Consider the following 24,277-nt stretch of genomic DNA (forward strand, 5'->3'; position numbering starts at 1 on the left):
GTCCAGCCAGGCGGGCTTTCGGCCTAGGCACTCCACCGAGTCCGTCGTGGTGTCGGTCCTGAACCATCTCAGGGAGGGCATGGACCATGACAACAACCAGGCCTTGGTGCTCCTCGACCTCTCCGCCGCCTTCGACACGGTTGACCATACCATCCTACTGTCCCGTGTCGGAGCGGCGGGGGTCGAGGGCCCAGCCCTGGTGTGGTTAGCGTCCTTCCTGAGGGACCGTACCCAGGCGGTTCGGCTGGGGGATTTCTCGGCCACTCAACTCCAACTCACTTGTGGTGTCCCTCAGGGCTCTTCCCTTTCTCCTCTCCTATTCAATCTCTACATCTATCCTTTGATTTTTGCCCTTCAACAGCTGGAGGTCACTGTGTTTAACTACGCAGATGACCTCCAGCTTATCTTCAACCTTTCCTCTTCTCCTCATTCTATTTCTAACTTTCAGTCTATTATGATTTTTATCAGGGACTGGATGAACCACAATCATCTGAAGTTGAATCCTGATAAAACAGAGTTGGTCCTTACAGGTGGTTCATCCAGTCCCTGGAACTCCCTTTTCTGGCCCTCCTCTTTGGGACCCCCTCCCACACCCTCTTCCTCAGTTAAAACCCTGGGTATCAAACTTAATAACCATCTCAACCTCCACTCACAAATCAGTTCTGTTGTATCTTCTTGCTTTCTTGTTCTCCGCACCATCCGCTCTGTCTCCCGTTTCTTTTCTCCTTCTGCCCTCAGGTTAATCATGTCCGCCCTGGTTGTTTCCCGGCTGGACTACGCCAATGCCCTCTACAACGGCATCCCGGCTTACAGTCTCCAGAAGCTCCAGCTGGTTCAAAACCAGGCGGCCAGATTGATCCACGGACTTTCTCGTTTCCATCATTCCACCCCCCTGCTGAAAGCACTGCACTGGCTGCCTGTAAAGGAGCGAACCTTATTTAAGACTGGCTGCATGGTCTTCCAGGCACGCCAAGGGACTGCTCCGGCCTTCATTTCCTCTTTACTCAAAGAATACACCCCTGTTCGCGAGTTGCGGTCATCTACCCAATCACTCCTACAAGTCCCCAGATACAGACGTAAGAAATGGGGTGGATCCAATTTTTCTGTTTTGGCACCCTCCTTTTGGAACTCCCTTCCTGACCATTTACGTTCGGCTACTCACTACCCTGCCTTCCGAAAAGAGCTCAAGACTTTTCTTTTTACCCAAGCTTTCCCAATGTAATTCCTTCCCCTCCCTGTCATCTCTAGTCTTGTTTGTGTCACTGCTAAAGTTTGCCTCCATAGCGCCAAGAAACCGCATGGTGAACGTTGCGCTCAACAAATACTTTTTAAATTAAATTAAATTAAAATAAACTAGGAATTCACTGAAAAAAACAAAGGTTAAGTTAAAGTTAGTTAGGTATGGTAATAATCTTGACAATAAAAAAAAATGGAAATTCACTGGAAAGACAAAAGTTAAAGTGATGTTATACTAAGGTAAAAATGTCAGAATGTAATATTTGAAACAAAAAAAACCTAAAATTTACCAGTTATCATTTACTGAGATTACTAGAACTTGTGCTCCATCATACTTTGTTTCAGGCCTCACACATTTCATCATGTACGACGTGTTCAATGACATCATTGTTAACAACACTGATAACATCTGAAATGACATAATTCATCCCAGCACCAGGCGTACTGGGGCCAGAAAATTCTAGTAAGCTAATTAAACTATATATAACTGTTGAATGTAAGTAGGTTTCTGAGTTTAAACTGTAAAATTTCAACTGACATGTTCACCTGACTATAACATCACTTTTTCAATTACTATATCTATATGTGTGTGTAACATACATATCTATATTCACTGAAAAAACAAAGGTTACAGGGACGTTATAGTTACAAAATTGTTTTTTTTTTTAAAGTAGAAATTTACTGAAAAAAACAAAGGTTATGGGGACGTTATAGTTAGGTTCAAGTTTCACTAGTACAAAACAAGTGAAATTTAGCAGATTTAGTTATCTGGGCTAACTATAACTCCTGTACCCTCAATGCACTGCTTATGACTTCACATATTACATCACTCATGACATAGTCAGTGACATCAGTGTTAAATATATATACCAAGGTGTGAATCAGTGGGTGTATGAGTGCCTGTATGGATGATTCAGTAGGTATGTGACTGACTGTATTAGTGAGTGATTAGTTGTCTCAGTAAATGTGTGAGTGAGTGACTGGTTGTGTGAATGCCTGTATCAATCTGTCAATTGGTCTATAAGTGGCTATGTGGGTGTGTGAGTGGCTGTATGGGTGAGTGATTGGTTGTCTGAGTACTTCTATGGGTATCTGAGTGTCTCTGGGGTAGATGAGGGCTTGTGTGACTACCTGTATGAATGAGAGAATGGGTGAGTCAGTGGCTGCATGGGTTAGTGAGTATGTGTGTGAGGGGCTGTATGGGTGAGTGAGTATGGAAGGAGCTGTATGGGTGAGTGGGTATGTGTTTGGCTGTGTGGGTGAGTGAATGGATGTGTCAGTGGTATATGGGTGAGTCTCTGGGTATGTGAAAGGCAGTCTAGGTGAGTGATGAGGTATATAAGTAACTATGGGTGAGTGAGTGAATGTGAGTGGCTGTATGGGTGCATGTATACTTGTATCACTGACTGTAGAGGTGAGTGAGTGTGTGTTAGTATATGTATGAGTAAATGAGTGTGTGTAACTCTATGTGTAAGTAAGTGGCTGTGTGTTTGGCTGTATTAATGAGTGAATAGATGTGTGAGTAGTTCCATGGACAACTATCTCAGTGTGTGAGTGGCTGTTTGGGTGGGTATGTCAGTAGCTGTTTTAGTAAGTGAGTGGATGTTTATGTAAATCTATGAATCAGTGAGTGGGTGTGTAAGTATTGGTATGAGTCTGTGAATAGTTGTGTGGGAGTGGGCATAGGAAATGTTCTATGGGGATGTGAGTGGGTGGGTTAGTGATTCTGTGGATTATGTCATCAATTTGTAATGTAACTACATCATGAGTGATATAATATGTGAGGTCATAAGCAGTGCATTGGGGGGTCACGAGTCATAGTTGGCTCAGCTAAATATAACTGCTGAATTGCACTGGTTTTGTATGAGTGTAACTTGAGCCTAAGTATAAAGTACCTGTAACCTTTGTTTTTTTCAGTGAATTTCTAAGTTTTTTTTTTAATTCCATTTCCCAACTATAACATCCCTGTAACCTTTGGTTTTATTCTTTGAATTTCCAAGGTTTTTTAAATGCTAACTGCAAACTATAATGTCCCTGTGACCTTTCTTTTTTCAGTGAATTTCCAGGGTTTTGAAGTAGTAATCGCATTTCCAGAGTGGTGGAGAAAGGGGGCGGGCCTGCGACCAGCTCTAAAAAATCCTGTGGTATAAGATTTACAGGAGGTAGCAGGAGGACGTATTGGCCCTCAGGGTCCTTCAGCAGTAAAGTGGACCCCATCCGCCATGCAGTAGTGTGGAGAAGTGTGGCTCAATGGTTAGAGCGGCAGACCCTAATGCAGAGGTCTAGCCCGGGGCCAGGGTTCAATTCCCCGCCTCGGCGGGTCTTGGGCTCAAAAATTCCACGGACCTGATAATTCTCGCCTCAGGGCCTATTCCAATCATGGAGTCCCACTCTGCAACTAAGGGCAAAAGCTTCCTTAATCTCCACAACGGCCCCCACAAAGCCAAGGATGCCTGGCCTCCACCTTGGGGGTGCCCAGGAGTGGACACCTCACAGGGAAAGCCAGGATGGGTTCCACAGCGGTATTCGTACAATCCACTTGAGACCCTTGCGGGTGAGTAGTGCGCTATACAAATATCAATTTACATATTGTTTGCAGGGTGGTAGAGAAAGAGGGCTTGGCCTTCAAAGTCCTCCCAGCCATCCCACAGAATGGAACTTACTGGAGGTAACAGAAGGGGTAGTTAGCCTCACAAGAACATCTTTGGGGGCCAACTACCCCTCCTGTTACCTCCTGTTACCTCACACAGCAGGATTGGGAGATTATAAGAAGTCATGCCCCCTTTCTCCACCACTCTGCAAACGCACCTCCTGGCACACATCTAGTAGGGGGATGAAATCCCCTTGGCTCTTGAGGGTCCTTGGGGCCAACTACCCCTTCTGTTACCTCTAGTAAGTCTCTCACAGCTGGATTACTAAGAGGTTGTGAGCGGCCACGCCCCCTTTCTCCACCACTCTAAAAATGCCCCTTCTGGTGCACTACTTGTTAAGGGAAGAAGTCCACTTTAGTCCTGAGTTCCTCAGGAGTAAAGTGGAATTCATTCCCCTCCTAGCAGTGTGCCAAGAGGCGTGTTTGCAGAGTGGTGGAGAAAGGAGGCTTGACCTCCGAAGACCTCTGAGCAATCCCACTGAGCGGGACTTACTGGAGGCAACAGGAGGGCTTGTTGGCCCCCATCAAGGACTTTCTGGACCCAAGGAGACTAAATCCCCCAATCGGCAGTACGCCAGGAGGTACGTTTGCAATGTGATGGTGAATGGGGCATGGTCACCGGCGAGTTTTCTTTTTTTTCTTTTAAGGGAGGAGGGCTGCATGAGGTCTTCGCTTCACTAATTAGAACATTCTGCCCTCTAGGGGTGGAATGTTATAATAGCCTTAGAGCCCTCCTTAGGGGCTTTTAACAATGGCCATCAGAGCTCAAGGCTATATTAATAGTTATTGAGTTTCACATAGTCATAATACATTGGCCTGATATATTGTATTGTGCAAATATGCTAAAGTGCAATTAGGAACCCAACTATAAATGTCACATAAAATTGTCAATTTCAGAGGCCAAAACACTTTGATATCCAATTGACATGTGCAAACTATGGTTAAGGTACAGAGTAATCTATAAATAAAACATAGAATTCCAATAGTTCTCTGGCTGGTTCAAATCATAAATATTTCAGTGTATTTTAAATATATATAGTTAGAGAGAGAGAAAGACTGATATACATCAGCTAACTGCACAATAGGGATCGGCATGTAGGTGTTCAATAGAATAGCATATTTGTTTTTATAATACCCCAGTTACTCATTACATACAACAGTTCCTTAGTAAATGTCAATGTTTTTGAATCAGTTTTGCCGAAAACCATCTTAAAGGAAGAACTTACTGCAGCAACAAGCTTGCTTCTGAATAAATCAATATTGGCAAAAAACACTGGGGCTGGGCACCTGAAGATCTTAACGCCTTCTGTCTCATAAATCTGAAGAAAAGAAAACATTGTATATTTGCATTAAGTCCTATTCCTGCTTGATTCCACTAGCATGCAGTATGCAGCATATTGATTATTTACCTCAGCGAAGTCCTTCCTATTTTTATAGATGTTGTTCCCTCCAACATTAGCCAGTAGAGTGAATTTGGGGCTGTGAACAGAAAACAGACAATGTAATTATTTTGTAAATGTTAATAAAGCGCCTACGGCAATAGGTAAGATAACGCCAGAGAGGGAAGACAGGAGATGGTGAGATGAATGCAATCAATTAATCGAATGCACAAAATATTTTAGAAGAGGAGGGTGAGGACAAATAATTCTTCCCCTAAATGGACTGTTTTGTCCAGTTTTCCTCTGTCATACTTGGGGCATTTTTATGTTTAGGATTTCTATTTATTTGAAGAGTGATAAGCTTAGGTGTTGGATCTGTGTGATTCCATGTATGCTTTTATAAGAAATGCATTAAAGACAAAGAACAAGAGAGGAGGTAAGCTCTCAGCAATTTGTTGCTGCTAGTCCATATGTGGTCTGGGCTCATGACTGGATTGAAAAGTGGATCAAGTTGTGATAAAGTTTAAATAGACATTGGACCTAAGAATGAGAAATAAGTGAGTGGGGTAAAAGCAGGGAACAGTCAATTCAATTTATTCTTTATTCAGCCGATAAAACAGCCATAAAAGTATATGCAACTATATAAAAATACAGTATAAAAAAAGAAGCTCACAATTTAAAAACAAAACAAAAGAGGTAAAATAACAATTCTTCTGGGTCAAAGCTAGCACGCCATATTTTTCCTAAGATTAATGGCCCCTTTCATATAAAATTCAACATTAAAGCGAACATGAGGGTCTTGGAGGGCAAGTAAATTACTCAATGCGGATTTAAAAACTAATGCAGTGCCAAGGGGACTGGTTTCATATAATAACTCCTTACGTCAGCAGCTACCCCATCTGGGCCAGGAGCTTTCCCAACTATGCTTTGTTGTAAAGCAAGCAAAACCGCCTCTAGCACGATACCTAGGGGGACTAAGTGAGTAGGCGGAGCCTCTACCCCTTTAATCGTCAAGCCAGCTGGTTGGTTTGAGCCAAAAATTCCAGCTGAGTGGCCCACCCATTACTCGCATAGGAACTAAGCTCTGAAAAATTATCATTTTTCAGAAGTGGGGGGAGCATTGACTATACTCCAGAAAATGTGGAATCCTCTGTTTCAGCAGCCTGGAGTAATGTTGTCCAGGCCTCATGCTGAAGAGTCTTCTTCCTACCAACATGAGCCTGCTTGCAAGGGTTACGAAGGAGCTTGACAGTTTCAAGTTCCCTAGGTGAAGTATGTAGTGCTTCCTTCAAGCACTTCAAGGCATAGGTACACAACTGACCAACCATCCGCATGTGCTAGGTTTGTTGGATCTAAATGGGGTCAGTCAATCAAGTCTCTGGCAATAGGTTTGTCACTGTGGTTGAGGCACACTCTGAACCTCAATAGTGCTGTTAATGTATGGAATGGAATGCTGGAGGAGTAGTTCCATTGTGTGTTCGACAGTATGCATTGCTTAGCTGGATAATGCACCATTTTCATAGAGAAAATAAAACAAATAACCCTTTAGGCACTTTCAGATTTCTATTTAGCATGATTACAATAGTACTCCACATACAATAGTTGCAAGGCAATAAATTGACCCACCGACACATCATAATTGTTCCCTCTGTCTTTCTGCATTGCAAACATTTACATTGCCTCAATAAAGCAGCCTTATGGATTCTATAGTGTGTTCATAGGATTTTATGGCAAATGAAGAATCTTGATTGGGCTATCCAGGTTATCTTCAGTTTGAACTATAATTTTCTCCTACCAGACCTTTGAGTCAGATAATGGTGAGGAGTCATGAAGACCTACATTACAATTGGGTTATTAATTACTTGTACATTCCAGAGACACTGCTTCCATGTGGTTTTTTTAGTTTAAGGAAGTTAGGAAACTCAATACAATGCAAATTATAACAGGGTTACATATGGCCAACGGAGAGAAAATGTGGACAATTCAAAGCTCCTTAAGTAAAGTTATTTCTGCATTCTTTCAATCTGCCAATTCAGAGGTACTCTGTTAATTCATTTCCTGTCTTTTGTGATAACATAAGGGGATGCATGAGTAATCTAAGAATAGGTTTTTTAAGTGTTCAGGAGTTTTTGGCGCTCAACTTATCACAGTAAAGTATTTGATTAACTTGGTATTGAAGTAGGTGCTTCTTGGACAGAGGAAAACCTTAACCTCTGTGATAAAAAGAGGTACAAAACCTCTATATTATTTATGATATGGTCAGGATCCAGAGCACACTATGCATAATTAAATATTGATCATGTGTACAAATATTCATTCCTTAGGGATAGATCAGCAAAAAGTGTTTTTTTCAAAAGGTTTTTATTAACATCAGTGTTCACCCCTTGGGAATCACTGTCTTTGTTACTAAAGCCTACACGTGTTTCATCACAGCATGTGGCTGTGAATCTTCAGGGCTGATCTGATCGATCGAGAAACGTGGTCGGGGAACCGGTGATAGTTCCAACCCGGGTTCCCGCACTTGGTGACCGATACTGAAGCTGAACGAAGCTTCACGGGCTGAACACGGCCTGAATACCGCTAATTGACAATTTCAAGCTGTTAAACCTGACAGTTAAGCAACTCGCTGACGGCAACCGGACATACCGACTGGTGCTGTATTCTTCCACATAAATACACCACCCGATAAGGACCGGGTTGGAACTATCACCGGTTCCCCGACCACGTTTCTCGATCGATTAATAAAAACCTTTTGAAAAAAACATTTTTTGCTGATCTATCCCTAAGGAATGAATATTTGTACACATGATCAATATTTAATTATGCATAGTGTGCTCTGGATCCTGACCATAACATAAGGGGATGCAGTTGTTTTGAATTCGTGGGCCCATGGAGCAAAACCTCAATTTTGTGGTTTAGTACTAGAAAAAAATGCCTGCTTTTTTCTTAGCAGAAGCAAGATTGTAGGGTAAAAGGAGCTGCCAATAGTCTTTCTAGACCCAGCCAAAGAGGTATGTTGTCAAAGGAAGGTGTGGTTATAAACCAATTTCAGCTTTGAAACCCCTAGAAAGCTAATCGGTTTCAAAGTTAAATTGTCCGATCCATCCATAATGTTTGCCTATTCAGATTTTTGATATACAATGGCTAGGGTTTTGGAAGAACTCTGATGAAGTCTTTGTTATAGCATATTTAATTTATAATTTTTTGTAGCAGTAGCTTTTTTGCTGACTTCTTCCTTGCCCTCCGTGTAGATATATTGGAGACCATTTATGTATTAGAAAGTCTATCCTATTAATATAATAAAAGGCATTTAATACAGTTTCCTACACTTCATTCATATAAGACAGTCATGTATTTCAGGAGCTTAGTTGCCAACATATACTTGAGTCCTCAATCACATGTTTTTTCAGTGTATGTTTGATGGTTTGTATATGGATTTGGCTTTATTATGAGTGTAATCTAAAACCAGAGAGAAGCCTGTTGTGAATAAAATGTCTGCAAGAGAAGTTTCAACGTTTGAGACAAAGATGATGTAATCGCATTAAGCAGCAAATATGTAGCCATGTTGGCTCCCAGGATAAGTGTAAAATTATTCTATTTTGCAGTAAACCTTGCTGTATACTCTGATGTATTCTGAATGAGGCAGAAGAGAAACCATTTGTTGTGCTGTGATGGTTGCTTTTGGAGGATTATAAATAGCCATTGCACTGCTGATAAACTTAAGGGTATGATTGAATATTTCCATCACTGAGTGAAGAACAGGCCAAGATGTGTTGTACACAGCCAAGAGAAATAGTTGTAGGGAGGTGTGGGGAAGGTTTGGCATGGCCAATGATGTTTCCAAGTAATCGTGGAAACCTGCTGGTGTGGATGAATTAATGAGTCGGATGTGGTTTTTGCTTATATTTTGCAGCCAGTATCGGTATATAGTATTAGTTTGCTCTCATGCCTTTTAGGTAATACAAACCACACATCTCAAAAAAGCTGTAATAATTAAAACAAAAAATAATAATTTCAGAAAATGCATTGTCAGCAATAAAAGCCACTAAAATTCGCATACAACTGGAATCCTTTGATCCAGAAAAATATTGTCTGGGGCGACAATCAGAAAGGCTTGCACACATAGACACATTAAAATAAATGTAAAGTGAATACCCATAAAACATGCTAAAATGACTACAATATCAAACTCCGACCTTATTTTGAATATCCAACAATTCTTTGCAGTTAGACTTTTGTAGAAAGAAGGCAGAGATTTAAATCGTTAAATTGTTTTAGAACCACCACAATTGATGAGGAGTGGTATATGTTGTGCTATTGTTCAACAAATTCTTATAGTAGTGCTCTAAAGTTGGCAAGCAGTTTTGATCTGAATATTTTTGAAGAAACAATATGGAAGTTCATTAGAGTGGGAGATTTTTTTAGAGTTGAGACCTCCCAGAATTAAACTATGCCTGCCTACCTGCGTTAATATAGTTGGGAGAATAACACTTTACCGGTTTATATTAATTGTCTTTAGTTTTGATTATACCAATGGGGATATTATTTATCACCACTGTTTTTCTCATATTAGTCTAGCTAAAAATGTCAAAGGTTACAATGTTAGTGTGTTTTTATTGTAGTGAAGCAAAGCTCTGTTGAGCTTTTTTAACTTTGAGAGAATTTGCAAGAACGTGACCTGATGAATGAGCACCTCATAAGAATTTGATAACATGTTTGTACCTAATGGCATGAATTTTAAGGGCTTTAATAGGTTCCTAAAAAGGATTTCCTGAACACCTTTAGATCAGTTTTCTGCAAAATTAAGCTCTGGTCGGAATTTATATTGAAGAAATTGTTTGGGTTTTCCAAGCTTCAGATCATAGTCGCCATTTTCTGGATTTTAAGGCGGTTCTTAATGTTCAATGAAGGATCTGATGGAAAGCATAATCCAAGATGAAGATCAGTTTGATAACTAGAGATTATGTTTGGTCTTAATGTAAATTATTGACACGTTAGTAATCAGAGGGGAAAACCTAATGAGGAAATTAGTTAAAAGTCAATCCATGGCCAACATATGGTTTTCTTTCGTCTCCAGAGAGCTTTATGGTATATGAGCCTGATTCGCAAAAATTAGTGGGAAATTTAGTCCTGTAGGATTACTAATATATTTGAAATACATTTCTGATCACAATGAAATTTACAAAGGATTCCACAATGCTTCCTAGAAACCTGGAAGAACCACAAATTCTTAGGATTAGATGTGTAATTATTTTGTGAATTGCATGTTTCTCTCGTGCCATACCATTTGCGCCTGTATAGATTTACACATATGTAAATGTGCCAAAAATGTAAATGTAAAACTTTATTGTGTCCAGGAATACCATTTATCATTGTGGAGAAACCCTTTCCCATTTATTCTAAACTATCTTATTGCTGCTCTGGATACAAATTCTCTTGCACCTGACAGGAGTAAATCCCCAACCACATCTAGGGCTGGCCTGGAACATGCCTTACAAGGCTTTGTGAAGACACAAACTCACAGGTTTGTGGTTGTTCACCAACTTTCTTCGGTATCTTCGACTTGGAATGCAAACCCATTACCCATCTGAACAGACTGAGTTACATGTAATGTTATGCCACAACAGTGCAAGATTACTGGTGAATGCATCCCATTGCCAATGTAAAGACTTGCCCTGACAATACAATATATTAGTTTACACTTGTAACATAAGACTTTTTCGCACTTAAGTCCAACTTAGGTGTGCAAATGCCTTTATGAACAAACTTGTCTCTGTGGCCATGATTTGTGAACCTTGCTAGCTCGCTTAAGGTCAAGTATTAGATTAAAGACCCTCCAATGATCAGTTGTGAGTTTGCAGTGATCAAGAGCAGTTTTGCCTATATTATATTAAACAAGTTATTTTGCATTAGGTCCAACCTTTTTTGGACTTTTGTAAGTTCGAGAAAAGTTAAGAAACCTCCAACAAAATGAGCCTGGAACTGGAAGAAATCCCAAAATTGTTTTGTTTAAATTATGACTTTCAGGAAAGGAAATTCCGAAGTACTCTTAAACCATCAGCCGTTACTTTATAACGTCTTCCCGGTATCCCATTGTAGTCCTTAGCCCTGGCAGGGACTCTAATAACCCCCACTGTCCATTGGCTGCTCATCCTACTATTTTTCTCTCTTAATAAAATTTTTTAAAAGTAAGTAAGGTGAATAGCACCACCTGCCACCACACCTATTTTTTTTTGTCAACGGCATCTCTTACTTTAAGTTTGTTGGAAATTTAAATATTTAAACTTCTAAATAGTAGAAAGACTCCAGAAATGTTAGACAAGGAATGTTATCATTTCCCTCCCTTTTGCTTGTACTGTGGTGTCAGCTATATTCCATGAATACACATAAAGGAGCTTAGCTGTGCATGCAAACGCTGTAGATGAAGATAAAATAAGGGTTTACTTAACACTGATGCTACCTGTTTGCCTCTAATGCATGTGAATGGATTAACACACGTCACTTCACCTCAATACCAAGGTGGTGGAAGCGGTATCACACACTCTTCTAAACCCAATGTATTAATTTCTTCTCCCACCCTTCAACCCTCAAAAGCCTCATGTTTTTAGTTGGTAGTCTACGGGAAAAGGCAAGGTATTAAAATTACAGAAAGCAAAGATGACTTTTCGAGTCATCCCAAAGAGGTCTCCTAGACTCTTTCTCTTCCTTCAAGACCACTGAGAGCAGGAGATGTTAGGGTGGTGTCAAGGTCAACAAAGTACAAAACCGGTGTAGCAGCTGGTACGGCTGGATCCTCCCTATAGATGTCCATGCAACAGTGTGGCTGCCTATGTAGTCAAAATACTCTATTAACTAAGAAGAAAAGATAGAAAAAGAGGCAATAAAGGTTGAATGCATATTGTTGTAGTAAGTAAGAGTTGTGTAAGTTAAATGGTTGTGACTCTAAATTTTGCGGGACTAAATGTAGAAAGAAAGGACGTTTTTAATGTAATCTTGAACTCTTTTCACTTTGCTAAAAAGCAGTATCAGCATACTGTTAATGAAAATGGGCTATTCCTAGCTTTTGGAATTTATATTCCACTACAGTGAGACTTCTTAAAGGCACTGACATGGTTGAGGTGCAAATAGGCATTGTGAAAATATGGAGTGACCATGGTGCATATTGACTTACAATTGTGCGCGGAACACGACAGTCAGGAGCTCAAATCCTACCCCCGCTGCAAGTCCTAGATCAAGGCCAAGTAGAATTGCAGCAATACAGGTCACAACCCACACAATCTGCGGAAAAAGCATATAACGTCACCACTTACACCACATGAAGACAACATACAATCTACAGTCACTACACTTCAACTTGCTAGAACAATTTGTAAATGAAATTATAATGGTATTTATATTGCACTTCATAGCCCCCCCTCCCCCCCCCATGAAGCTTTTAAGTGCATTAGCTGACAGGTAGCATTCTGGATCTTGCCAGAGAATTCGGTGGGATGAGGGTTGAGTTGAAGGTTGGTCTGTATGGGAAGGGTTTTGAAGTTGTGCATAAGTGACCAGTGTGTTGCTTTTTTCCTATCTTAGTTCTCTTAGCCTATACCTGTTATGGCAGGTAGCCAGAGTTAGCCAGAAGGAATACAATGACATAACCGGGAGAATGCTGTCATATTAAGAGCACTTTATGGAGTACCACACAGGAAAAGTAAAGGCAAAAGGCCTCCCAGAGTGCCCTCATTACAGACATACAGAGGTCAGTCTCTGTAGGGTTAGTCCAGGGGTGAGGGGGCAGCGGTCCTTATGAATACATTTGTTAAAGGAAACATGCATAAATGCCCTTAATGGTAGTACCCATAGGCAAATAACTACACTTATGGGGGACTGGATAAATCTTTAACAGAAGGTGTCAGTGGACATTCTCCCCACCTAAATATAATACTACATACCCTGTACAAAAGGCATCCAATCCAAGGTCTCCCCAAACCCCACGCACGAACACCCTATGAACACTCTACCCAGCAACTGTTTCTTTCAGGGTTTTCTCCCTCAGTACATGTGAAATCAAACCGCTTGGAAACTTAGAAGAAGAATAAATTATGCAAAATAGATGTGCGATCTAGTATAAAGATATACAGCTAGAATGCACCAGTCCACCAAAATTACACCTTTTGGTCCACTTAGATATCTGTATTCTGACAAAGTCTTCATGTTAAAGGTAATTTCTACAAGGGTTTTCTTAGCACTAAGAATGAAAAACTATGCATCTGAACAAATTAAGAACTAATCAAGATATCTGGAGACCTAACAATATATATGTTTTTATTGAACATAGATATGGAGTCAAGAATAGTACATCTGTGCTTTAAGTGCAACATGCACTAACTGCCTTGATATTTTGTTCCTTGATCTTTTGGCTATGAAATTCTAGTAGGCCAGAATTCCCTACTCCGGACTACAAACTTCAAAATGTAAACAGCTGATGGATGCTCCTCAATGTCAGGAGGGTACAAATATCAAAGAGGTAGTGCCAGGATGGAAAAGGCATGACTGCCATTGGTGTAGCTAGACCCTTGGCTGCCCGTGGTGGTCCTTAAGTTTGCCGCCCCAATCCGACCACATGTAAGAGTGGGAGCGGGGGTGCTGGTGATTCCTGCGTTTGCTGCCCCCAAAACGTGCGCTGCCACCCCACCCCTCCTGCTACGCCACTGATGACTGTATAATCTCTAACTGATCCTGATCCATAGAGAGTAACGTCCCAGGAGGTGTATAATTTCTCGGTTTTTTTTTAATGGCGGGCAGTGCAATAAATAGCTCAATGGACCTTGCACAGTGCTGTTAAAGAGATGTGTGTATCTATGTATGGGAAGTCGTGGAAGTGTTTTCAGTGGTAGGGAGGTACAACAACACCGCCAATGACAAGCCGTAAAATGATTTCATAAAATTACCATTGAAAACAGGCGCTATTTTGGATTGTTTTTGCTCAGTGGGGGCATGGGGGGACGGGGGGGGGGGGGACTGGTATATTCACACCTAAAAAGCCATTATAATTTTCCTGGGATGGTTGATACTTAGGTCAGAATGCCTGACTTTAAGCTGGCAAGAATCAAGGGTAGCTGGTAAACTAGAGCGAAAGTAACATGAAGCAATGTAGTAGGGCAAACCTAAAAGCTACTCACGCAGTCAACTCGGTCCTTTCGCCATAAAATTGGAACTTGGGTGAATTGCATCAGCATCCCTTTCAAGTTGACCAGAACCAAAGCAGAGAGCACCGACTAAGGATAGAGAGAAATCATTATCATTGTCAAAATACTGTTGATAAGAAATACTAATTACCCAATAATTGAGTCAATTTTTTGTGATTCCTTCTCTCTAAGTATCTTTTAGTGAAATACTGGCAGCAACCCCCAACTGGCTAATATTAGACAATTATTTAAAGGAAAAAAAACAATTTATTCAGAAACTGTTGAAATACAAAAGTACATCCTGCAGCAACATGCAGTTCTACTTTGGAACCGTTTAAGCACAACTACAACATAGATATGTTCAGTGCTGTATTTGCCTTTGAGAATTATTGATTTTAAAGGAGACTGAGGTTTATTACATTAAACTATATTAATTGATAGAAAAACATACTAAGACAATATGCAATTTAATACTTTACTCAATAGAACAACGTTTCATGGGAATAATCTTGTATTATAAATACAAATTTGGGTACAAAAACCTTAAATCAATTTTACCATGTTTCGATTTAACAAAGTAGTTTAAAATTGGATAATAAAGACCAGATATCAAAATCTGTGTCTGAAGGAGAAAAGTGCATAAACAGCTCTGAAACGTCCTAAATCCTGCAAAATAAGGACTAGAGCGCTGCGCATGTTTCAACCTAAAAAAGGTGAATATGTAAAAGTAATTTTGAAAAGTCTATGGTGTATTTTCCATTGCATCAGTAATAATGTAGTGTGTTGTGTATGTGACCCTGTGCTATAAGTGGCATGTGCAGTGTGGCCACAATAACACGCTCCATGACACAGGATCTTACTGTATAGCGGAGGTGTTGCAAGATTCAGTAAAGCACTGCAGAGCTGTTGCAAGATGCTGTGTAGCACAAAGAGCAGCGACCTTGGCAAAAGGAGAGTGCATATCTTATTTTATGAATTTTGAACATATTGCTTTCAGATGAATCAACTTTATCTAAGGCCACGCAGGCCTTTGCTTGTTTATTGTAGTGGAACACAGTGGCTTCTAATTCCATGCATCAAATTTTAGTGAATAGCTACCACTAATTGTTATCACACCCCAATAGTCATGAACAGAATTCTCCACTAAAGTCCTAGAGATTAAAAGAAACTAAGCTGCCACTAGACCTAAATGTAACATAGTGCAATTACATGTTTAGGAAATACTTCCACCAAAGCAAAAAAATTAATTTAGAATGTGTTTCTTGTTTACTGTTTGAAGGGGGCAACTGAAGCAGGTTTCCAGGCAAATCCTGTAAAGATTTTGTGATTTGCATAAAGTCATAACTCGCAATGGACACACAGTTGTAGATTTGTGGTTGCAGATTTACAACTTTCTTTGTGAATTAAACCCAAGGAGCCAGGTCAATTGAATGACAATGTTAGCTGTCCTATAGATTAACCCCCTCTCGAGACAATCTGTTTTAGGTCTGTTTCATGGCGAAGGAGCCACTCCCTCGTAGAACAAATGCAAATTCTCAAAATGTTCAGAATGTATAATATTCTGGGCCTCATTTCCAGTTTGGTGGTAACTGAAAATATGCTAGTTCCTGGTGCAAACTCTACCTAAAGAGTAGAATGCACACGATGGATTTCCTGTACTGTTGGAATAGTATGGTGTCTGAAATTCAGCTGGTATATGTTATTATGTGTTTAGAGTCTCCTACACAATTTGCAGGCCTTTCAGTTACCACAAGATACTAAATCAAACAATATGTTTTTAGAATATATTTTTAGAGTAACTTAATAACACTAATATATTGACTGATAGCCCATTAAGGATTCATGTAATGGAAAACTGACAAATGTAATATGCTTCACAATTCAAACGTTCCAGCGGAGAAAAATACACATTTTTGTTAGAAGCACCCTTTCAACTCTGGTAACAAAACGCAACGAATGTGAGACTTTCTGCAAAGATACTCTCGGACATGTTAAAAATCTGAAATTTTAAAAAAAAAGTCTCGAACCAGCCATTGAAGAGGGTGTGATAAATGTATAATTTAAAATCAAGAACCAAAAAAACTAAGTGAAGCAGGCTCTTTCCCAGTCACTGAGACTGAACACTCTGCACTTCTGACTGATAAACAGTGTTCCTTAAATTTCCACGAGGGGCTATTACTAGCACAGTTCTCCACAAGAAAATATTTATGATATTGTAAAAATGGATTCTCTTGTCACTTGTGCCAAACTAGGATTCCCTAATTAACAACAGTAACAGCCCAAGACTTGTATGGGGCCACTGTGATTGCTAGATTTGATCCAATCGAAATTGGTGAGCAAGGCGATTCTTTTTTAATGCAATTTTCGATTCTGTTTTGTATACAACTAATGAATGTAGTTTTGCTGGATTCGGGTGTTCCTTTCATTCTCTCTGTGGGATGATTGGCTGAGTCTCCTGACTTAGGCATGCTGGCAAATTTAGGAGAGTATGGCTAATGAAGAGAGCTCTTGGCACACATCAGCTTGCTAATAAAGAGGATTAGAGGTTGTGAAAGCTTGCTTAAAGTCTTGCCAGTGTTTTCCTACCAAAGTATACTTGTGTTTGACTTCAGTGCCAGGAGCTGCAGATGGAGTTAATATGTTAATAGTTAGAGAGACCTTTGATATACAATGTTGGCAAATTATGCACCTACACGGACCGGCTCAGTAAGTCATATAACCTCATTGAATGTCACATTGAATAACATCAAAGCGGGAAAACAACAATCCAGAAGGAAAGTAACGAAAAGACATATTGAAGAAAAAATGAAAGAAAATGTACCTTTTGTAAAGGTGCAATGAGGAATCCGATGGCCAGAGTGACAATCATCACGATTAGAGCTGAGATGAGTCCTGCAATCTGAAAGAGTACACAGTTACCTTCAAGAAGTGGATTCTCATGCAGCATCATATTCTTTACCTAGATATGCAACTGATATCTACTACCCGGTTTCTGCGGTGGCCAGTGCAGGTAAGAGTGATGGGGTAGTGGGGCGTTCAACAGGCAACAGAATAGGGAAAATAAAAAATAAGTAAAACCATTTACCTTGGGCTCGCCACTTTGCCGACTTAGCGATGCGCCGAGCGCAAGGTAAGTGGTTTTATTTATTAATTTTATTTTCCCTATTTGGTCTGTTGACTCCCCCCGCCCCACCGTTCTTACCTTCACGTGCCCCGTTTGATACCATTGATATGGGTTGAGGATGTACTGCCTTTCCATAGAACAATTCAGAAAGTCAAAGCCTCTTTCCAACTGTTGTCTTCATCAAGTGCATACAATGAATCAAAGATGTATTTACATTTACCCGCGAGGATGTATCCTACAAAGACACTAAACTCCTAATAAGGCTTGCAGTGATATAATGGATCCTTGTGAGGGGTCATGTGCAAAATGCTTGAAAAGAGTGGTCAGCATGTGCCTCTTGGTGCTTTGATACAGTGTAAACCTTCCTTCATATCCCAATGAGAAAATGTAGGTAAAAACACCTCCGCCACTTACAAACACGCTTCCTCAGTCTTCAATCTAGCCACCTACTATTTTCAACCTAAACACGGTTCACTGGCATGGTAGTTTAGAAAACAGTCCTGGCATTAATCAGTAGTCCTAAAACATCTGATTTTGAGCATTGACACATCGACTGGGCAACTACGTACAAACTGGTAATGAATTCAGCTCTTCGGGGGTGTGCAAACTTTCATTTAACACACTTTGCCCCTGCAATTTACAACAGGGTTTTCTTTCCACAAATTACCTGCCCAAAGTCATGCCTCTGGAGCAATTTGCACCCAACATGTTAACTTATGTTAGTCACTAATAGGAGTTTGTGCCTCTAATGGGATTATCAGCGTGAGTATAGTCGGGGCCTAAGACTCACAGACACACCGACACACCTTTGTGCTTTACAAGAACGTCGAACCTCCTCCTGAAGAGATTTGTAGAGTGATATAGCACAACAGCCGAATACATTGTCTTATCCCATCTTGTTGTAAATTGTTTAGGGAGGGAAGTAGGTTAATAAGTCAATGTTACCTCTTGTTCTTTCATATAATACTAATCAAACCCTGATTTTCAAAGGGAACGTTTTTTCTTTCCTCCAAATTTTTATGATTTAGACACGTAAATCCTGATCATATGCTTTGATAAAAACACAAGGAGTTCGGATCTTGCCTAGGCTATGACCACTTATTAGCAGTTACGTGCTAGGAGCGTTTACTTAGGAAGCATTCTTCACATTGAACATACCGTAAACTGAATGACCAATATCATAGTAAGTCTAGGAACACCACAAGGCCCAAGGCTTCAGAGAAACTGTCACTCTATTCCAGTGGAAGCTTACATTTATTGCAACATCCTTTGCACTTGGTTGGTGGTCCTTCACTCATGCTGTGGCGATCATTCACCCACTTACTGCCACCTTCATCTTAAAGCATACATTTCCAGGCCCTGCCTAATCTTAAGACACCCAAAATGGAGTGGTTGATTTGGAATGGCTTCTGTGCATTCAAGTTTCCATTGGGGACCTCACCTCAGTGTTTTCACTGTCTGTAGAATGTATCATCATACAATTGAAGGAACCATCTTTCTCTGCCTTGCGTTTACAGTCAATAGTTTTATCAATAAATTGTCCCCTCAAGCTTCAATTCTTTTTGAGTTTTCTTTCCCTGAAAGGATATACCAATTTATACAAAAAAGTTGTGTTTCGTACCTGTGATTTACCGCCTGTGCTCTCCTGCACAGCTGACCTAGACAACGAAGTGGCTGCTGCAAATCCTCGGAACCCCCCGCAGAATATGTTGCTGACCCCAAATGCTATCAGCTCCTGCAATTCAAATCAAGCACATATCTCAACACAGAGAATAACAATTATACTAATTGATAATCAGACAGACTACACAGTGCTTAAGCTGAAAGAAAAAAAAACACAGGCCTAAAGTTTTTTTTGTAGGAGCTCACCGCGGGAGATGCCTAATGACAGGGATGTAGAAGACACACCTGGATGCTTCATTCATTAACAGCACTACTCTTCCTGTCTCTTTATGTGAATGGTGCAGCTTTCTTTTCATCCACACTTCCCAATAGTGACTGTTTCCTAACTTTTTCCACCTCTTCCTGTCTTCCTTTTTCTGCCATTCGCTTGCTCTCAGCCAAAGTTTGATAGAAAAAAATATATCTCAATCCTCACAAATGAGTGCCATGCTATCACCTGCAACCATTTGCAAAGTTAAGCAGTGAGTTTATATAGTGCGGTCCTATGGCAAAGTGTCTCTGGTGGCTGGTTGTCAACACAGAGGCCCTGAGGGTCAGTTCCTTATGCAGAAGCAGAAGGAGCACGTTCACCTTATTAAAAAATAACATCTTACATTTAACATACACATGAAGAATGGAGAAAAAAAAATCCTTTAAGCTATGCTGCATTTCCAGCATTTGTATAATAGCATATTAACATGATATTGTCATAACCATGCATTTTAGCATTGAGGAAAGCCCATATCATTTGGATTCTTGGGTACCAGAGTAGTTTATTTGTGTTCTTTTTCCGTGCATTTTCTTGTATTGAGGACAGATGTGTTCCAGTCCACAACAGCTTTTTCGGATGTTTGCCTGTGAGCAGATATGTTATTAGGGTGTAATTCCTGTCTAGAAGCCTGTGGAAATTACCCTTTGTTTTGCAATGTTCTCTGTGTGTTGCATGTAGTTTTGGCTTTTGACCGCAGATCAAGGTTATGTGCTTCTGCATTGTACTTGTTCTTCTAGTCAGTACTTATCAGAGCTCCTTTGTGTGTAGAAAGCCTTTGGGCGTTATTATTTGATAGAAGGTGCGGGAGCATAACCGTCCTGATTCTGCCATATTTGAACCACCCGCCATATTAGGAGTATTCTCCTGTCTGGCGGACGGTTCTTTGGCATTCTCACGGCGGTATGAAATAGGCACTGCAATGGGAACGTCAAAATTAGTACCTACACTTCATGGACTGCTGCAGGCCATGCTGTGTAGGTACTGGGGTGCATGCATACAGGGGGGCACAACATGTGCCCCCCCGAGTGCACCCCATTGTGCCGAGGCACAAGGGGCCCTGTAGTCCCCCCTTTGTTTCCTCACCACTGTTTGGAAACTCCAAATTTTACGGCCTCAAGTCCGCTGACCCACCGCCAGGGATCCCTGACGAAGGCGGTGGTCCCAGCCCGGCCCCACTGCCCTGGTCGTAATAGGGCAGTTGGAAGACCGTCACTCCGAGACTCATAATAAGCCCCCAAGACTGCTACTAGTAGTTTTCCTTTCTTACTTCACTACTTTCTGTGACTTTCAAACAAAAAGATTTGCTATTCCTGTTCTTTACACTTTTGTGGGCTCTTTTCCTATATTAAACAGCAGTGGCTGTCGTCTTAGTTCAGCCGTGTTTAGGAATCCCATGAGTAGTTATTTAAAGAACAGAAAGTGCAAGTTTTCTAGAGGGTTAGTGGTTATTAATCTTGAATTTTGGTGAGACCGCACAGAGAACTATATATAGAGTGGTGTAAGTTTAACAGCAGTTTCTAAAATCATTGTGACCCACATTATATGAGACAATATGGCCTCCAAAGCACAGAACACTCTCACTGGCTTTTGGGACAGAGACTTCATATCTTCAGTGTGATTGTAGGTGTCTTATTTTATTTCAGACTCCTTGGATTTTGTTTTGTCGACTGGTTTCCCATTTATACAAAAAAATTATTTATTTTTTTGTTTGTATTTTTTCTATAAACCTCTGATTTGCCATCACCCTTTGGTATGCGGCTGCGATTTATATTCTTTGCTACCAATCCAGAGCTTGTGATTCTTGCAAGAAGACAGTCATGTCATTCATATAGATATTGAATAGAAAGGGACTTAAGCTGCACCTCTGACTTACCACTTACTTATCTCTTGTGTTATCATCATTCTTCTGATGAAGGTAAATACCAAACACAACCCCCATCACTATTGAGATGTCAGAAAGGCGTGTGCCAATTTGAGTCAAAAGTTGCTTGCCAGGGAACAACACTTGCAAACATTTTCACTTTCAGTAGTCCGAGGATGTATGAACCTATTCATATGTGAAGGAGGCACATGTGGTTGGCAAGAAATGCTTTTTGGAGTCTGATTAGGATTTCTCTAATATTAATAATGTGAAGATTCACAAATTAAAATGGTTCCTAACAGTTTTGCAGGGTTGCTGCTTGTGCATCTATTTTAGTACTTTCTAGCATCCATGACGTTTCCATTTGTATATGCAGGAATGGTGCGCCCCTCCAGCAGGAGCGGCCTGGGGAGGTAAGAGCGGTGGGGGCGAGTTTGGGGGGGGTTAGGTCTTTGACAGACGACCACTAGGGAAAATTAAATTGATAATTAATTTTCCCTCGTTATCATCTGTCGAAATCGCCCCCTCCACTCCGCCTGGCCGCTCTTACCTGCACTGGCCGCTGCGCCTTCAGATATGCTTTGAGGATTTGTCCAGAGTCGAGGACCAGTTTAGTTTTGTTATTGCTGATTGTAGTCTGAAGGTGATGTATTTAATTATTCTGTCTAAGGTTTGATTCATTTTAATTGCAAATTTGACATCGTACGGCCTGCTAATGGAATCCTCTGATCTGCTGTGAGATGTAGCTTTTTTCTGGATGTTTACATATTTAAGAAACAAAGCTTCAGCATCTTGGTATTTGTTTTGCCTAACTGACTTCCGCCATCTTTATGTACAAATTTCGTCATTGACTCCTGAAAGTGGGTCCCCGGGGCTTGGGTGGCTCGCGAGGCCCCCTGCCCATTTACATGAATGCCCCAGGGAGGTGGCAGTCCCTGAGGCAGCGTGGGGGGGTTAGGACCCCCACACAATTGTTTTAGAAGCCCCGGGGAGGTGGCGGTCCCCAGAGCTGCTGGGGGGCCACGCGCCCCCACATTTAATTTATTAAGACCTGGGGAGGTGGCGGTCCCCGGGGCTGCATAGTCCACATGGGTCCCCACGGGCCCGTGGGCTCCCAAAAATGAATTGCTGAATGCCCCCGGGACCTGGCCCACCCGGGGGCTTAAATACAAAGAAGCACGAAAGCCCACACTTCGTTTTATTTTAATTTTCTCAGCCAGATTCGCAACCCAGCACAAATTCGGATGACTTTTTTTTAATGCTTTTTTGGGCCCTGGGTTCCTTGTGGGAACCCCCTGAGCAGGCCTACGCAGTCAGGGTGTATGCACCCTGCCCCCTTTTTATGTTTTGTATCTTTGTTTCACCCTTTTTCTTGTGACTTGGTTACAAGAGTGTTGGCAGCTAATCAGAGTGAAGCTCGTGCCCGGGAGGGTTTGCGAACCCTCCATGGTGCTCAGATATCAATATTTTTCTTTTTTACATTTCTTAGGAACTACTGAATGGATTTACACCATTTGAAAAAAGGGTACGCTCTAAACCAAGACCTACCTTTTTGCCAAATTTGGTGTAATTCCTTTCAACAGGTGAAGCTGTAGCATGTAAAACGTTTCCTATGGGAAATAACATAGACAAAACACGCTTTGGGACCCCCCTTTTTTCTCGGCCCCCACTTGACAAATCACCCTGAAACTTTCAACACAAAAACTGAGCGGTCCAACCCTATTTTTGAGGAAATTTAACAAAGATTTGTCAAACGGTGCCAAAGATATTGGCTAATCAAAAAATGTGTTTCCTATGGAAACTAGGTCCTAACTATAACTACCTACTGACGACCGTCAATAGGAGATATATATATATATATATATATATATATATATATATATATATATATATATATATATATATTCTTTTTTCCTGCAATCAAGAATACGCCGCACACACCTTAGTCGTTTTTCAGCTCTTTAATTCGACAAAAGCTCACCTCTTCCCTACGCGTTTCGAACCTCTCATTCTTGATCACTACCGTGACTAAGGTGTGTGCAGCATATTCTTCGATTGCTGAAAAATACCAAAGCAAAAACTGGCCCTTTTCTCGCCGTGAGCACCGGCGGTAGAGTGTTTCCCCCACCAAGGACTCATTTTGTTGATTTATATGTAATATAGAAGATAACTGCATCCTGGACCCCTCCCAATCTGTGTTCCGGTGCAACCACAGCACAGAGACTGCACTGATCGCCGCCACCGATTACATCCGTATTCTCCTCGACCAGGGACACACCGCAGCCCTCATCCTCCTTGACCTCTCAGCTGCATTCAACACCGTCTCACACCACACACTAACCACCAGGCTCCGTGACATGGGAATTGAGGGCTACGCCCACAACTGGATCCGATCCTTCCTCTCCGACAGAACTCAGAGGGTCATACTCCCCCCCCCCCCTTTCTCTCCAAACCCACCGGCATCGTTTGCGGAGTCCCCTCAGGATCCTCTCTGAGCCTTACTCTGTTCAACATATACATGGCCCCCATCGCCGCCAACATCAGACTGCACGGACTCAGCATTGTGTCCTACGTGGACGACACCCAGCTAATTCTCTCCCTCACCATCAACCCCGAAGACACAGACTCAGCTTCCAGGAAGGAATGACAAACGTGGCCAGATGGGTGAAAGACAGCTGCCTCAAACTCAACTCCCAAAAGACAGAGGTGCTCATCTTCGGGCCCTGCCCATCTGCTTGGAATGACACCTGGTGGCCTCCCACCTGGGGCCCCCCCCCCACCCCGACAGATCACGCTTGCAACCTTAGCATAATCCTCGACTCCTCCCTCTCCATGAACCGTCAAATCAATGCCATCACCTCCACCAGTTTCAACTTTCAAGTGGATCCCCTGGACTGCAGAAAGACAATCACAAACGCACT

At 41.3% G+C, this 24,277-nt stretch overlaps 1 protein-coding gene across 1 annotated transcript in view; it reads right to left on the reverse strand.

The window, feature by feature from the left end:
* Positions 1-24,277, reverse strand: part of SLC26A3 (solute carrier family 26 member 3) — a 99,315-nt gene that overhangs the window by 31,184 nt on the left and 43,854 nt on the right. Inside the window, exons 10-15 of the mRNA XM_086967204.1 lie at positions 19,184-19,297; positions 17,260-17,337; positions 14,433-14,528; positions 12,437-12,543; positions 5,296-5,365; positions 5,113-5,205 (exon numbers count right to left, since the gene is read on the reverse strand). Of these exons, the coding sequence (XP_086823330.1) occupies positions 5,113-5,205; positions 5,296-5,365; positions 12,437-12,543; positions 14,433-14,528; positions 17,260-17,337; positions 19,184-19,297 (558 nt within the window). The remainder of the gene's footprint in view (positions 1-5,112; positions 5,206-5,295; positions 5,366-12,436; positions 12,544-14,432; positions 14,529-17,259; positions 17,338-19,183; positions 19,298-24,277) is intronic.

The sequence above is a fragment of the Lissotriton vulgaris genome, chromosome 1_1 (genome assembly GCF_964263255.1).
Source record: "Lissotriton vulgaris chromosome 1_1, aLisVul1.2, whole genome shotgun sequence".
NCBI classification, from domain to species: domain Eukaryota; kingdom Metazoa; phylum Chordata; class Amphibia; order Caudata; family Salamandridae; genus Lissotriton; species Lissotriton vulgaris.